At 42.3% G+C, this 12,473-nt stretch overlaps 3 protein-coding genes across 6 annotated transcripts in view; 2 read left to right on the top strand and 1 right to left on the bottom strand.

Moving 5' to 3' along the window:
* MOB3B (MOB kinase activator 3B) overlaps window positions 1-11,318 on the bottom strand; it is a 211,298-nt gene extending 199,980 nt beyond the window's left edge. For 3 of the 4 annotated variants that reach the window (XM_017949807.3, XM_003911624.5, XM_017949806.3), the window contains exon 1: window positions 11,059-11,163. The gene's annotated coding sequence lies outside the window, so the exon portion shown is untranslated. Of the gene's footprint in view, window positions 1-11,058 lie in introns of all 4 variants that reach the window. The other variant, XM_017949805.2, reaches the window with a different exon arrangement.
* On the top strand, window positions 5,826-6,451 carry IFNK (interferon kappa). Its single transcript, XM_017949809.2, has one exon. The coding sequence runs from the start codon at window positions 5,827-5,829 to the stop codon at window positions 6,448-6,450; it is 624 nt and encodes a 207-aa protein (XP_017805298.1). The 5' UTR covers window position 5,826; the 3' UTR covers window position 6,451.
* Window positions 9,101-12,225, top strand: LOC116270098. The gene is made up of 2 exons (XM_031654764.1): window positions 9,101-9,248; window positions 10,487-12,225. Exons 1-2 carry the CDS (start codon window positions 9,101-9,103, stop codon window positions 11,431-11,433), a joined length of 1,095 nt encoding a protein of 364 aa, XP_031510624.1. The 3' UTR covers window positions 11,434-12,225.
* The last annotated feature ends 248 nt before the right edge of the window (window positions 12,226-12,473 follow it).

The following is a 12,473-nucleotide window of genomic DNA, read 5'->3' on the forward strand; positions in this document are numbered from 1 at the left end:
CACCCTCAGAAGCAAAAGCCCCATTCGGGCTCAAAAGGACCCAGGGAAATCAACACTGAAATGAGGATGGGGATGGAGGCTGTTTTGGTAATCCTAAAACAGAGAGTAGGTTTTACTGATGGTGCACATTTACTTACTGAAATACTTATTCCACCACGCTACATTTCTTTTTATCAGGGATTCTTTTCTAACAGCTCAAATTATTCCTGGGTGGGAAGTTACTATATGCATAATCTTCAGTTGGGCTGGAAAAGACAACTGGATATTAGTTTGTCCAAAAAGCCCCTCTAAGATTGATACAATTAAACGACAGCTACAGGGAGCATCATGTACAAAAAAGCGGCAAAAGGGGGTGGTGGAGAGGAATGGACTTAGAACTTCTTGCAGTTTTGCCTATACAGATTATAACTCAATCAGATTTGAGAACTATAAGAAGTCACACGGCAGTTTTTGATTAAACAAACATTTACTATGTAAGAGGTGCCACGGATACAAAACTAAGAAAGACACGTTTTTCTTCTGGAGGGGAAGAAATATGAATCACCCAAGCAATACAAAACTGTGTGATATCACTAGAGGAGAGGCAAAAAGTGCTCATGATCTAACCAGCCTTGGGGAGTCCCAAGGAGAATGCACCAGAAGTAGTACAGGACATTAAATGGACACCTAAGTTGCCATCTACCACTCTGTAAATGCCTCAATTTTCCCCAATGTCTGACTTTGTCCTTCCCATATCCCTACACAAAAAGAACTAAACCATCAAATAACTTTACCGTCATTAAGACATGGCTTCATTATCATCATTCGGTTACCCAACAAATAATTATTAAGAACCTACTATGGGCCAGGTGCTGTGATAGCCTGGCTCTCTCACAGGCCAGGTCTGGTGAGCAATTTATCCTGGACCTCATATCCATAAAGGGCTGATAATATAGATTTTTAACATCATCTCCAAATGATATCCTATATACAGTCACAAAGATATACTTCTAGGATTCAACCTCAAAGCATATCACAATTTTTATAATCCTGTATTGTCAATTTAAAAAATATATATACAAGTCCTCCTACTGCCACCCATGGATATGATCCAGGTCTCTCCTATTCCCTATGGTCATTTAAGAGAAAGCAAACGAGCCAGTTGTTATACCTTCCCTCATAGAACTTATTGCTTAGTAGTATCAAACAAGGACACACACCAAACTGATAACTGTAGTTGCCGCAGGGGAGGAGAGGAGGATGACAGAAGGCGGAGCTGTTAAGCAAAGCTTTCACTTGCCCTGAGGTGTTTGAATTTTTACCATATGCACATATTCACAGTATTCCCTGTATAGTCATTATCAGTTTCTCTATCAAGGATCATCATTAAAAGAAGAGCCAAGAAAGGGACCAGAAGACAAGCTGGCTCCAAATGAGGCTGACCACAATGCTGAGGCAGTGAGAATGAGTGAAACATCAAGTTGCCAGAGGTGACTGGGTTCGTCTGAGGATAAAATAGCTGCACAAAACATTGTGGTGACCATCCTCTGCGTGTCCCATGGGAAGTACTGCTAGGCCTGGACACAAGGCTTCCCTTTCCTGGGCTCTCTACTGGGCTCAACCGCCTAATGGCCCTACAAATGGAACAATGTACATTCAAGGATTGAGTAATATGGATGATCAATGTGTTACTCTTGCCCTGATTCAAAACTTGTCTTTTCATGGAGAGCAATAAATCTTATCAGCAGATGCCAAATGCCCCTCAACTGAATCACAGCTATATTGTCTAGACTGAAATGTCTCATCTCCATTTTGTCAAATTCTGCCTTGTCCATTACAGTTAACCTCATAATCCACATAGACACCACACAATTCCATAAGCAACAGAGCAGCCCCTGCTAACCAGCCCTCCCTCTGAGGAAAGCCTGAACATGTATAAATGATCTCAAGTCATGCCAGGGAAATAAGAACAGATATCATGGAAACCATGTTAGCATGTCAGTGCATGCCTGCTGATGACAAACTGAGCAGTTATGCCAGACAAATTTAGGAGTCAACATGTTTCCTTACACTGTCATTGTTTTCAATTTTCTGATTATATTTTTGAGATACATTCAATACCTCTGGTATTTACAGAACAGAACAGAGGTATAACCAGTGACTGATAATTCAATAATGCTTCTAATCAGAGTGATTATATGTGAGTGTACAAGTGTGTGTATGTTTGTGTGTGTCCGTATTATTTTGTTTTAGTATGACGGGTGACCTCTTTGCCATGTATACTTGTTAGGGTTATGTGCACATGTAAAGCCAGCATAGAGAAATGCAATCAAATGCAACTCTGCAGGAGGAGGAAAAGTAGCAGAGGAATGACTTTCTGCAGGGGATGTCATGTCTGAGCTCTGCTCTGAGAGGTCAATGGGAGCTTGCACGGTGGATAGGGTTGCCAGATAAAATAAAGACACCCAGTTAAATCTGAATTTCAGAAAAACAATGAATGACTTTTTAGTAGGTATGTCCCAAATGTTGCATGAGTGTTCTATATTTTTATTTGTGAAGACAGGCAATCCTAATGATGGGAGAGGGACAGATGTGTATGCCAACCATCTTTCCTTGTCATGAATATTGTCAACATCAGCATCTATTAACGTTACAGAACATGGGGAATGGAGTCCATGCTCTTGGGAAACCCTAAGAATTACTCTTCCTGCCTAAAACACTCAGAACATGCCTGCTTCTTCAACCACAGGCTCCTTGAGATCATGCACTACAACTTCTTCCTCCTTCTTCAGGACCTACGCCAGTCGCCGAAATGTTGTAAACATAAAAGTACATTTTTAGATAAATGAGAATATAATATGGAATTATAGTAAAGTTAGGAAATTTGGGGTGAGAGGGCTAAAGATGACAAAACTGTGCATGGCCGAAAATACAGGTAACTTCAAGACAACTGACAATAGCCAAATGTGCAGTCATCTCCAACACCTATGAGCAGAACTTACCACAGTAACAGAACTGAACAATCTTTTAGCTTGATTAGTATCACTGAACTGTCTCAAACTAGTGAAATGTATACTAAGCACAATGGGCAGTTTCAGGGAAGTGGGGGAATGCACTAAATTGGGAGACCCACAGTTATACAAGTATCTATTTTTTTAAACCCATGCTTAAGGAGGCCAAGGCATTGTAAAAGCAAAATGGGGAACAAGTAGTTCTAATTGGAACAGTTCAAGAAGTTTTAGGTAGAGAAGTTATATGAGGTATGTAAAAAGCTATGGCCCTCAGAGAGGCTTTGCACTTTATAGAATCTGTGTGTGTGTGTGTGTATGTGTGTGTGTGTGTAATTATAAGTATATATACATGCATAAACATGGCTGCAAGAATAGTATATTCCCACATACTGTATGTTATTCATATCAACTGATTGGAACTGAGCCTTAGGGAGAATCCACATTTTCTTTCAAAATACTCTAGAGTAGAAATGTTTAAACAAATAAAGTAGCATTGATTGCATTTCAGATGTATAATAATTTTTCCTTTTTTAATGTATCTTCTTTTAAAAACAGCCTTCTCTTATTAAATAAGAAATGCTTGGCCGGGTACAGTGGCTCACGCCTGTAATCCCAACACTTTGGGAGGCTGAGGCAGTCGGATCACGAGGTCAGGAGCTCGAGACCGTCTTGGCCAACATGGTGAAACTCCATCTCTATTAAAATACAAAAAATTAACCAGGCAGAGTGACGCGTGCCTGCAATCCCAGTTACTTGGGAGGCTGAGGCAGGAGATTGCGCCACTGTACTCCAGCCTGGCGACAGAGCAAGACTCCGTCTCAAAAAAAAAAAAAAAAAAGAAAAAGAAAAAGAAAAAGAAATACTTGCTGACCACAGAAAACTTTAAAAAATCCAGGTAAATAAAAATATAAAAATAAAAACCACCCATTATTCTTCCAGTTAGAGATAATGACTCAAAATTTTTGCATGTATATCAAGACTTTTTTTCTGTATATATATGCATATGTCTATATTTAACAAAAGCGGTATCAGCCTCTATACGCAAACATAAGCTTGTTTTATTAAGCTACAAAGTGTATCTATCCAAGTGACCAAATATATTCTCACACATAATTTTTAGTGCTTACATATATGTTTTCTACTGATGGCTTACTTAAGTATTTATTGCTGAACATTAAAATTGTTTTCCATTTTTTACTGTGACAAACTTCCTTACAGCTAAGTCTTTAAGGGCATCATCATTATTTCTGGGGAATCAATTCCTAGAGGAACAACTGCTGAGTCAAATACTATATACACTTTTAAGGCTTTTGATCCATATCACCACTTTCCTGTCTAGGAAGGTTGTGTCAATTTATAATGCTATATAAAAGGGCTTGTTTTCTTAATATTTTTCAAATTTGGTCACCCCAAGAAATCTGCCCATGAAATCAGAATTTATGTAGATAGAACATGTAGAATAATATATATAATTTATTTTTCACAGGAAATAGAAACCTTTCCCAAAAGCCAGGATTTTAAGAAATCCCACTTACCCACAATTAGCCTTTGGCAGAGTCAACTGATTTAGACAAGAACTTTTTAAGCCAACTTTTCAATGAAAGTCTGCCATGTTTATGGAATTGTGGCTATTTGCCATTGTACAATGACTTAATTGCAAATTAATGTATATCTTTTTTTTGTAAGAAGATATAATAAGCTACCTTTGTTTAATGACAACCCATTTTACTTTCCTGGAGAAAAGAATCCATTTGCTTTAACCATAATCAGAGGAAAGTTATTTGGTCAAACAAAATAAAAACTATAAACAATAGATAGCCATCATTACCACAGTAACATTGGTCCAGCTAGGAATTCACTTAGCTAAATGGGTGACCTCCTACTCACATACCTTCTCAGTGCACAACAAACACAGGAGCAAACAAAAGCTTTTACAGAATCCAGAGCCACCAGGCAAGAAGAAATGATACTACAAGAGAGAAGTTAATGAGGCAGAAAGATATTCTCAAATATAAAACCCCCTACAGGACTTTTAAGGAAGGTATCAGAGGCATAGGGAAGGCTAAGTCAAGGATGAATTTAACTGAAGAAAAGGATATTTAGAGATTATCAATATTTTCTAATGCAACAGAAAACCAAGCCAGCTTAGTCTTCTACTTAGTGAGTGCCATGCTAAATTGACCAACTCTATTCTTCATCTTTTTGGGGATCCAGAAAAATCAAAAAGAGAAAATATCCAAATATAGAAGCTTAATTTAACAAAATCGGAAAAACCTAAACTATATTGTGCTCTGGTGACCTAGCAATCAAATAATCACAGTCATTTGGTCAATGTCTATGATTAACTCAATGAGACAGGATGTTTGGCTATAGCGCCAGGTACAAAAAATATATTTTCATGAAGGATCACTCCCTCTTATGTAATAGATTTGGGTGAGTGAGTGAGTGAGTGAGTGCATGGACTCAGCTTTTGGCTTTCTGAAATCAGTCTTGTTATGATGATTCCTTAGTGCTGGGATAGATCATCCAGGCATTCAAGGTAACACAATGGTAATACTTTGCTCATTTTTTAGAAAAAAACAAAACAAAACAAAACAGGTATCACTTCCAAAGTCAGCATAATCACCCAAAGTGAAAAAGAAAAAAAAAAAAAAAAAAAAAGCCTTGGAGGCAAAGGAAAGGGGCCGCAACCTTCGTAACTGTAAAATGACGAATGAGAAAACTCCTCCTGCTGAAGATACTCAGGTATATAAAGGCACGTGAAGGAGTACTTAAAACATCATTGTCAAATCCACATCTTCTGGATTTTTTTTAGCTTGAAACAAACAAAAAAAAAATGAGCACCATACCCAACATGATTCAAAAGTGTCTGTGGCTTGAGTTCCTTATGGGTACGTTCATTGCTGGCACCCTATCCCTGGACTGTAACTTACTGAATGTTCACCTGAGAAGAGTCACCTGGCAAAATCTGAGACTTCTGAGTAGTATGAGCAATTCATTTCCTGTAGAATGTCTACGAGAAAACATAGCTTTTGAGTTGCCCCAAGAATTTCTACAATACACCCAGCATATGAAGAGGGACATCAAGAAGGCCTTCTATGAAATGTCCCTACAGACCTTCAACATCTTCAGCCAACACACCTTCAAATCTGGGAAAGAGAGACATGTCAAACAAATCCAAATAGGACTTGATCAGCAAGCAGAGTACCTGAACCAATGCTTGGAGGAAGACAAGAATGAAAATGAAGACATGAAAGAAATGAAAGAAAATGAGATGAAACCCTCAGAAGCCAGGGTCCCCCGGCTGAGTAACCTCGAACTGAGGAGATATTTCAACAGGATAGACAATTTCCTGAAAGAAAAGAAATACAGTGACTGTGCCTGGGAGATTGTCCGAGTGGAAATCAGAAGATGTTTGTACTACTTTTACAAATTCACAGCTCTATTCAGGAGGAAATAAGGTATATTTTTGGAATTAAGATTCCTTTTCCCTCCAAAATCTCTTTCTCCTTCGCCTCCTCCATCTTCTTTTTAAGGGTTATTGTGCTATCCTGTAAGCCTGTCCTCAGTTGGATTGGTAGTCTCGGAACATCAGGGACATTCACCTCTCTAAGGAGAGGTAATGCCAACCATCCTCTGGGTGACCAAGAGTCTCCTTAGAAAGTCTTTAAGACAGGTTTAAAGGAATAAGATTCCCTCTCCATCATCTTCTATTCTCTCTTCCTCTTTTCTTGGGTCATTTTGAAAGAGCTTTGCTATACCACCTGTGAACTTCACCAAGACAATGGCTAGAGAATAGAGAGCAGAGCATGTTGCAAAATGATAACATTTCAATGACCTAACTGTTTTGCTGCCAACATTGTTTATCCTATGAAAACTCAGCACATTTAAAGAGCTTATACATGCTCCCTAGAGTCAATACCCTTCTATTATCCCCCCCGTGCTCAGGGGAAAAAGGTTGACATTTCTGGCCCATTTCCTTCTCAGCTTGGTTTGTTTGAATTGATGCCGTTTGTAGAATGGTATTTCATTACTTTAAGAGTGAAGATCCATAGTGAAATTGGATGGATGGTTGACTTAGATGACTATTAAGCTCTCATTTAACCTTTGAGATGCTGTGATTCTAATGTAGCACACTCTTAATTCCTGATGTATATTGTTTGATTCCTACATCTAAAGGCATGGAAAATGCTGTGGAAAAGTATAGTACAGTATCTGTCTTTTATTGTTTTTCATGTGCCTGAAATAAAATGTCCAGAGTCATAATATGGAACGATTTTACATTAGATGTTCCTAGTTAGAAGACTACATTCTGTGAGTTAATTTAACTAGCTATTCCAATAATACATAATACTTTAATATCTTTTATCTTTTTATCTTTTTAAAAGTTACTTTGAAGTCAGATTACCTAGATTATTTACTTTTCTAGTATGGCCCTTCAGCTATATTAATTCACTACCTGGCTGACATGGATTTTCTCTTCCTCTCTCGCCTCTACCCCATTTCAGAATCATCTACTTTCAAGCAAGAATTAACAGAGATTGTGGCTATGCAAATGCACAAAAAAAGGGTGAAATGTACCTGCAATGTACCTGGTTCTGCCCTTGGAAGTCATTTCCTGCTCATGCCATTAAGAACATGCTGCCAAACTGTTCAGATTCAAGATTATTCCAAGTGCAGGGCTCAAATGTTATAGCCAAAGAAAATCTTATGATAAAAGTGAGGTAAATTTCAGCCAAGAAGTTAGAAGAAATGTTTAAAACAACAATAACAAATTGTGGATCATGGTATATGCAGGATATCAGTAGAAGGATCAGACAATAAAATGAGTTAGTGCAAACCATTTAGTAAAAATAACTATCAGCAGAGTTGTTCCAAATTAAAAATAGTACTACAAGCTTGTTAAGGAGTTAGGACATGCAAGCTACTAAGCATAAAATATACACTTGCTATTTTTCATGAATTTCTCTAATAAAGCCTTTGCCTGTTCTCTCTAATAGCTTTACTGGAATGATATCAATTACTTTAGTCATTTATGGTTGCAGTTCTGCCAAGTGTTTGCTATCCAGAAGGAAAGAGAATGGCTGAGAAAGCTGAGCACTTCCAGTTAACACAGATTTTCTGATTGTGTGGTAGGGGTAGAAGTTAGAACACTATGCTTTTTTAAGAGCATATCTAATCAAAAGAAAAAGGATAACATCTCCACTGGAAAAAAGGCAAGGGCACAAACTGACATCACAAAGGAAGAAATACTACAGACAATATGAAAAATGTTTAATCTAACTTCATTTTTAAATGCAAAATTAGACGACAAGACACTCCCATCAGTATGACAGAAATGAAGGAGAATGACAACATAAAATGCGAGTGAGGTGTAAGGTATAGGACACAGGAGCCTTTGTGCATTACTGGGAAGAAAGTAAACTGGGACATGTTTTCTACAGGGAAATATGGCACTCTTCAATATCCTAAAGAATGCATCAGTCCCTGGGACCTAGGTATCACGTCTTCAGAAATTTATTCCAAGGAAACAGATAGATAAGATTGTTCACTGGAACCTTGTTTATAATATCTACCCCTTTAATATTCATTTTCACCTATCAGTATTTTCTATTTTTCCTATAATGATTTTTGGGGGGATTTTTAATTCTAAAAGAAACGGTACAAGCTTAACTTCCATTATAATTACCCTGTTTTCCTTAGTGGGTAGGCCAAGACAAGAAATGCTCTTTTACCTTGTTAATGATACCTTTGGGTACTTCTTGAGTAACTATGGTCTTTTTTGTTGCTTCTGGGTTGCTGCTCCTAAATTTCAAAGGAATCTTTCCTTGGGGTTCATTTTCATAATGAAATGTTTGTAAAATGCCTTTCAGTACTTCAAAGATGGTGCTGTTTTTCTCTTACTGGTTCCACCGTTGGGAAGGTAAAGAGATATAATATCCAGAAATCACTATAGAAAGTGCTCTATGTGTCACATTCCTGGCTTAGCAGTCTCACTTCTGTTTTGTTAAATGGAAACTCAAAAGTCCTGTTGAGTTGACAAAGGGAAAACTCTCGGAACTGAACAGAGCCAAGCTTCCGGTATCCACTGAAAATGTCTGAGTGGGTACATGGATCATAATGTTCCTAAGACGCCTCCTTCTTCCCCTGGGTTGAGGAGGAATCAAAAGTGTAATCGAGCTTCCTTGGAAGAGGGACTGACTGGGGATCCCACAGGAAAAGCTGGCAACAGCAGGTCAACTGCAAGGCTATGGGGAGGTATAGGTTGCAACAGGTGCAGTCCCAGTCAGCCTCCCCTCAGAGGCAAGACAACTTGCTGGGCACCATCTGGGGACCCTGCCTTCTCAGAGTAGCTACTTTGCTTTTGCCCCAGTTCTTTAATCAATAATCCACACTAAGAATGAACACAATGTATAAGCATCTAACTTGTGCAGGGAAACAGGGGCGCCTGCAACCCAGCAAGCGCACCCACAGGGTACTCAGGGCCATCCTAAGCCACTTGTTCGCGGGAACGTGGAAGAGGAACTGTGCTCTGGACGTATCTGCGTTGCGTCCTCTGAGTCCTCTTTTTCTACAATGCAGAAAGGGGACTTGAGATTTAAACTTGGAGCGGTACTCAAAGCCAGAACTCCACGTTCATTCCGGAGTGAACCACCACACCACTATTTCCAGGCAACGTCAGGAGGCTTCCTCGTTATTTGCATCTCCATTCTCTTTTTGGCGACTAGCCTGCCCTCCCGCCCTTGGAAACTTGTGGACTCGAGAATCTCAGCTTTCCGCCTACCAAAGGTGCCCCGATCCCCTCCCACTGCCCTAGCAGCAGCCCAGCCCCAACGCCTTTGGCTAGAGATTGAAATCCTCTGGAACCAACCACGGGACACTTTGGATTGGGGCGGAACACGATTCCACTGTCTCGAAAGCAGCACCTTCTCGGATTTGCGCCCTTTGCGGCGCGCCTGGGTTGAGATCTGAGAAATGCGCCCCGGGCCACAGGCAGCAGCGGAGGCGGGGAAGGAACAACTTTCCCTCCGCCCTCTAACCACAAGGGTGGGGTGGGGCGGCCTCGCTGGGGTCGGGCTCCTCCGCTTCCCCAGCTGGGATCCCCTGCCGGAGCTGGCATGGGGGCCGGGGAGGAGGACCAGAGGGGCTTCCTTCTCTCCCCAAGCCCTGCCAGATGTTGGAAAGGCAAACAATAGGCGAAACGCGGAGAAACAAAAGGCCATTCGCCACGATCTCAGTCGGCTGCGTCGCTAGGTCCGTGCGGGGAGGGTTAGGGGAAAGGGTCAGGAAAGAGGGCGAGGGGGAATCCTGAGAGATTTAGGGTCTCTGGTACTTGTCAGGCGCCAGGGGTCTGCGCTTTACCCTCCCAGCAGGGGTCTGAAGGTGGGAAGGGGCAATCAAAGAAAAGTGGAAGGGTTTTTCACCTTCTTCCCCAGTTCAGGGAAAGGGAGGGCTGGGATTCCAGATGTTTGACAGTTGTTGGCCCCAAAGTTAAGAGCGATTTGTATGGCCTTTACACGCTCCCCACCTCCATGAGGCATCGTCAGCCCCGGGGGCGACCTGGCTTACAGCGTGGAGTTCCCCGACGCTGCCCCAAGCCGAGACTCCTCCCTCAGGATCAGGACGCCCAAGCGTTGTCCCCCAGCCCGGGAGCACTTTTGTAAAAGTTTGTCTTCCCGCCACCCACAGCCCGACACGCACCCTGCATGCGTCTGCGGCTGGGGATGGGCTCGGAGACTTGCACCCCGAAAGAAGGACGATCTTATTGATTTATATCTTTTCAAATCAAGGCCACGGATCCCGGGGTGGAAAGTGGGCGACCCTAGTTCCTGCCGGGAAGTGCACACAAGGAGCCGGCCAGAAGCCCAGGCGCCGGCAGGGGTCTGAAGCGGACTCCAGCCCCGGAAGCCCGCGGCCGGCCAGCAGAGGGCCGGTCCGCCGCCTCCCGCACCTTCTTGCACACGCGCTCAGGTGCGCCCCGCACCTCGCCGCCCGCCTGGGTGAGGTCGGGGGCGAGCAGCCACCGGGCTACGCCGCCTCCCCTCGCTTGGAGCCGGTTCTTACTCACCGTGGGGTTTTACCTCCAGCCCAGGGCCCGGTCGGTTTCCTTCGCCGGGTCAGCTGCAGCCAGCGCGAGAGGAAAATGGTGAGCTCGGGGCAGGTGGGGCGTCGCTTCCCAATCCACTCAAGGGACTCTGCGGCCGGTGCGCGCGGTCCCAGCGAGCCAACCGGCGGACAGGCGAGCGCCTGGCTCCAGCTGCAGCCGCCGCCGCTCCGGAGCAGCCCCCACATGCACCCAGCGCGCCGCGCAGCCGGCCGGGGCTCGACCTTCTCGCGGGGACGCCGAGCGGGGACCCCTGGCGGCCGCCTGCGGAATGGCAGCTCCGTGGGGAAAAAAGTCGTCTTTGGGATCATCTTCCCTCCGGAAAGAGATGGGACATGACCAGTCCTAAGGGGGCTTCCAGCCTTGCAGAAAAGACACTGACTCTCGGGCCAGGGCAGTGAAGAAGGTGTCAGATCAGAAAGGATGATCTGTGGGTCTACCACGGCCACTTTCAAGGCACCTAGAGAGGGGGAAACTATTTGCCTTCCCCAGAATTTTCTGATTGTTGAAAGATACCACGAATTGCCTGACACAGAGCGGAGCATCAATCATTGGAAAATACTCGGATTCTAGCGGATTTACTAGAACACACTGGGAGTCATGGATGAACATGGATTTTAAAGTCCAACCCACAGCCTGCCACTCTCTACTTGTGTGGTCTTGGTCTGTCTACAACCTTAAAGCCTCAGTATTCTCCTCCGTAAACTGGCGGGGAGCAATATCACCCTTGCAGGGTGATGGTTACGGGTAAACTACATTTAAAACGTTTTTATAGTTCATAGTAACAGTAATCAAATATGAGCTTCCTGCCTTCTGCAGAAAAATAATTGGGTCTTTCACATTTTTCTATTCCCCATATGATCACATCTTAGTGCATATTGGTTGAAGTGTACCAAATGACGAAGTACTGCATTTTACCATTCTTACTACACACTTCAAAGAGGTGTGGAAATACATTAAGTAGAAATTAAGATATATGGAGAAAACATCCCTCCTCCAAAAGAGGTTTCTGCAACTAACTACGAAGTGAGAACTTCTAAAATCACTTAAATCTTTTGCAATACCAAGTCATCTCAGATATTGTAAGAAACATTTAATAAATAGTCATGACTTAGTGATATCAACCCTGGATTAAATGACTCTAATTCTGTGTCATTTGTGTAATGTAAAGATATCGATTGTGAATATAAGACTCAAATATGAGAAAACTGCCAGATACAAAAACATAGCCCCTAAGCAATATTTCTGTTCATCACCGAGGAATCTCATTCTCAAACTGCCCCAGTTTTTAAGAGGATGAACATCAGAGTCAGACAGACCCATAGTAGCTGAGTCTAACCTTTCTGAAGCTCTGTTACCTCATCTTATAAAATAAGGAT

This window comes from Papio anubis, chromosome 13, assembly GCF_008728515.1.
Source record: "Papio anubis isolate 15944 chromosome 13, Panubis1.0, whole genome shotgun sequence".
Lineage (NCBI taxonomy): Eukaryota > Metazoa > Chordata > Mammalia > Primates > Cercopithecidae > Papio > Papio anubis.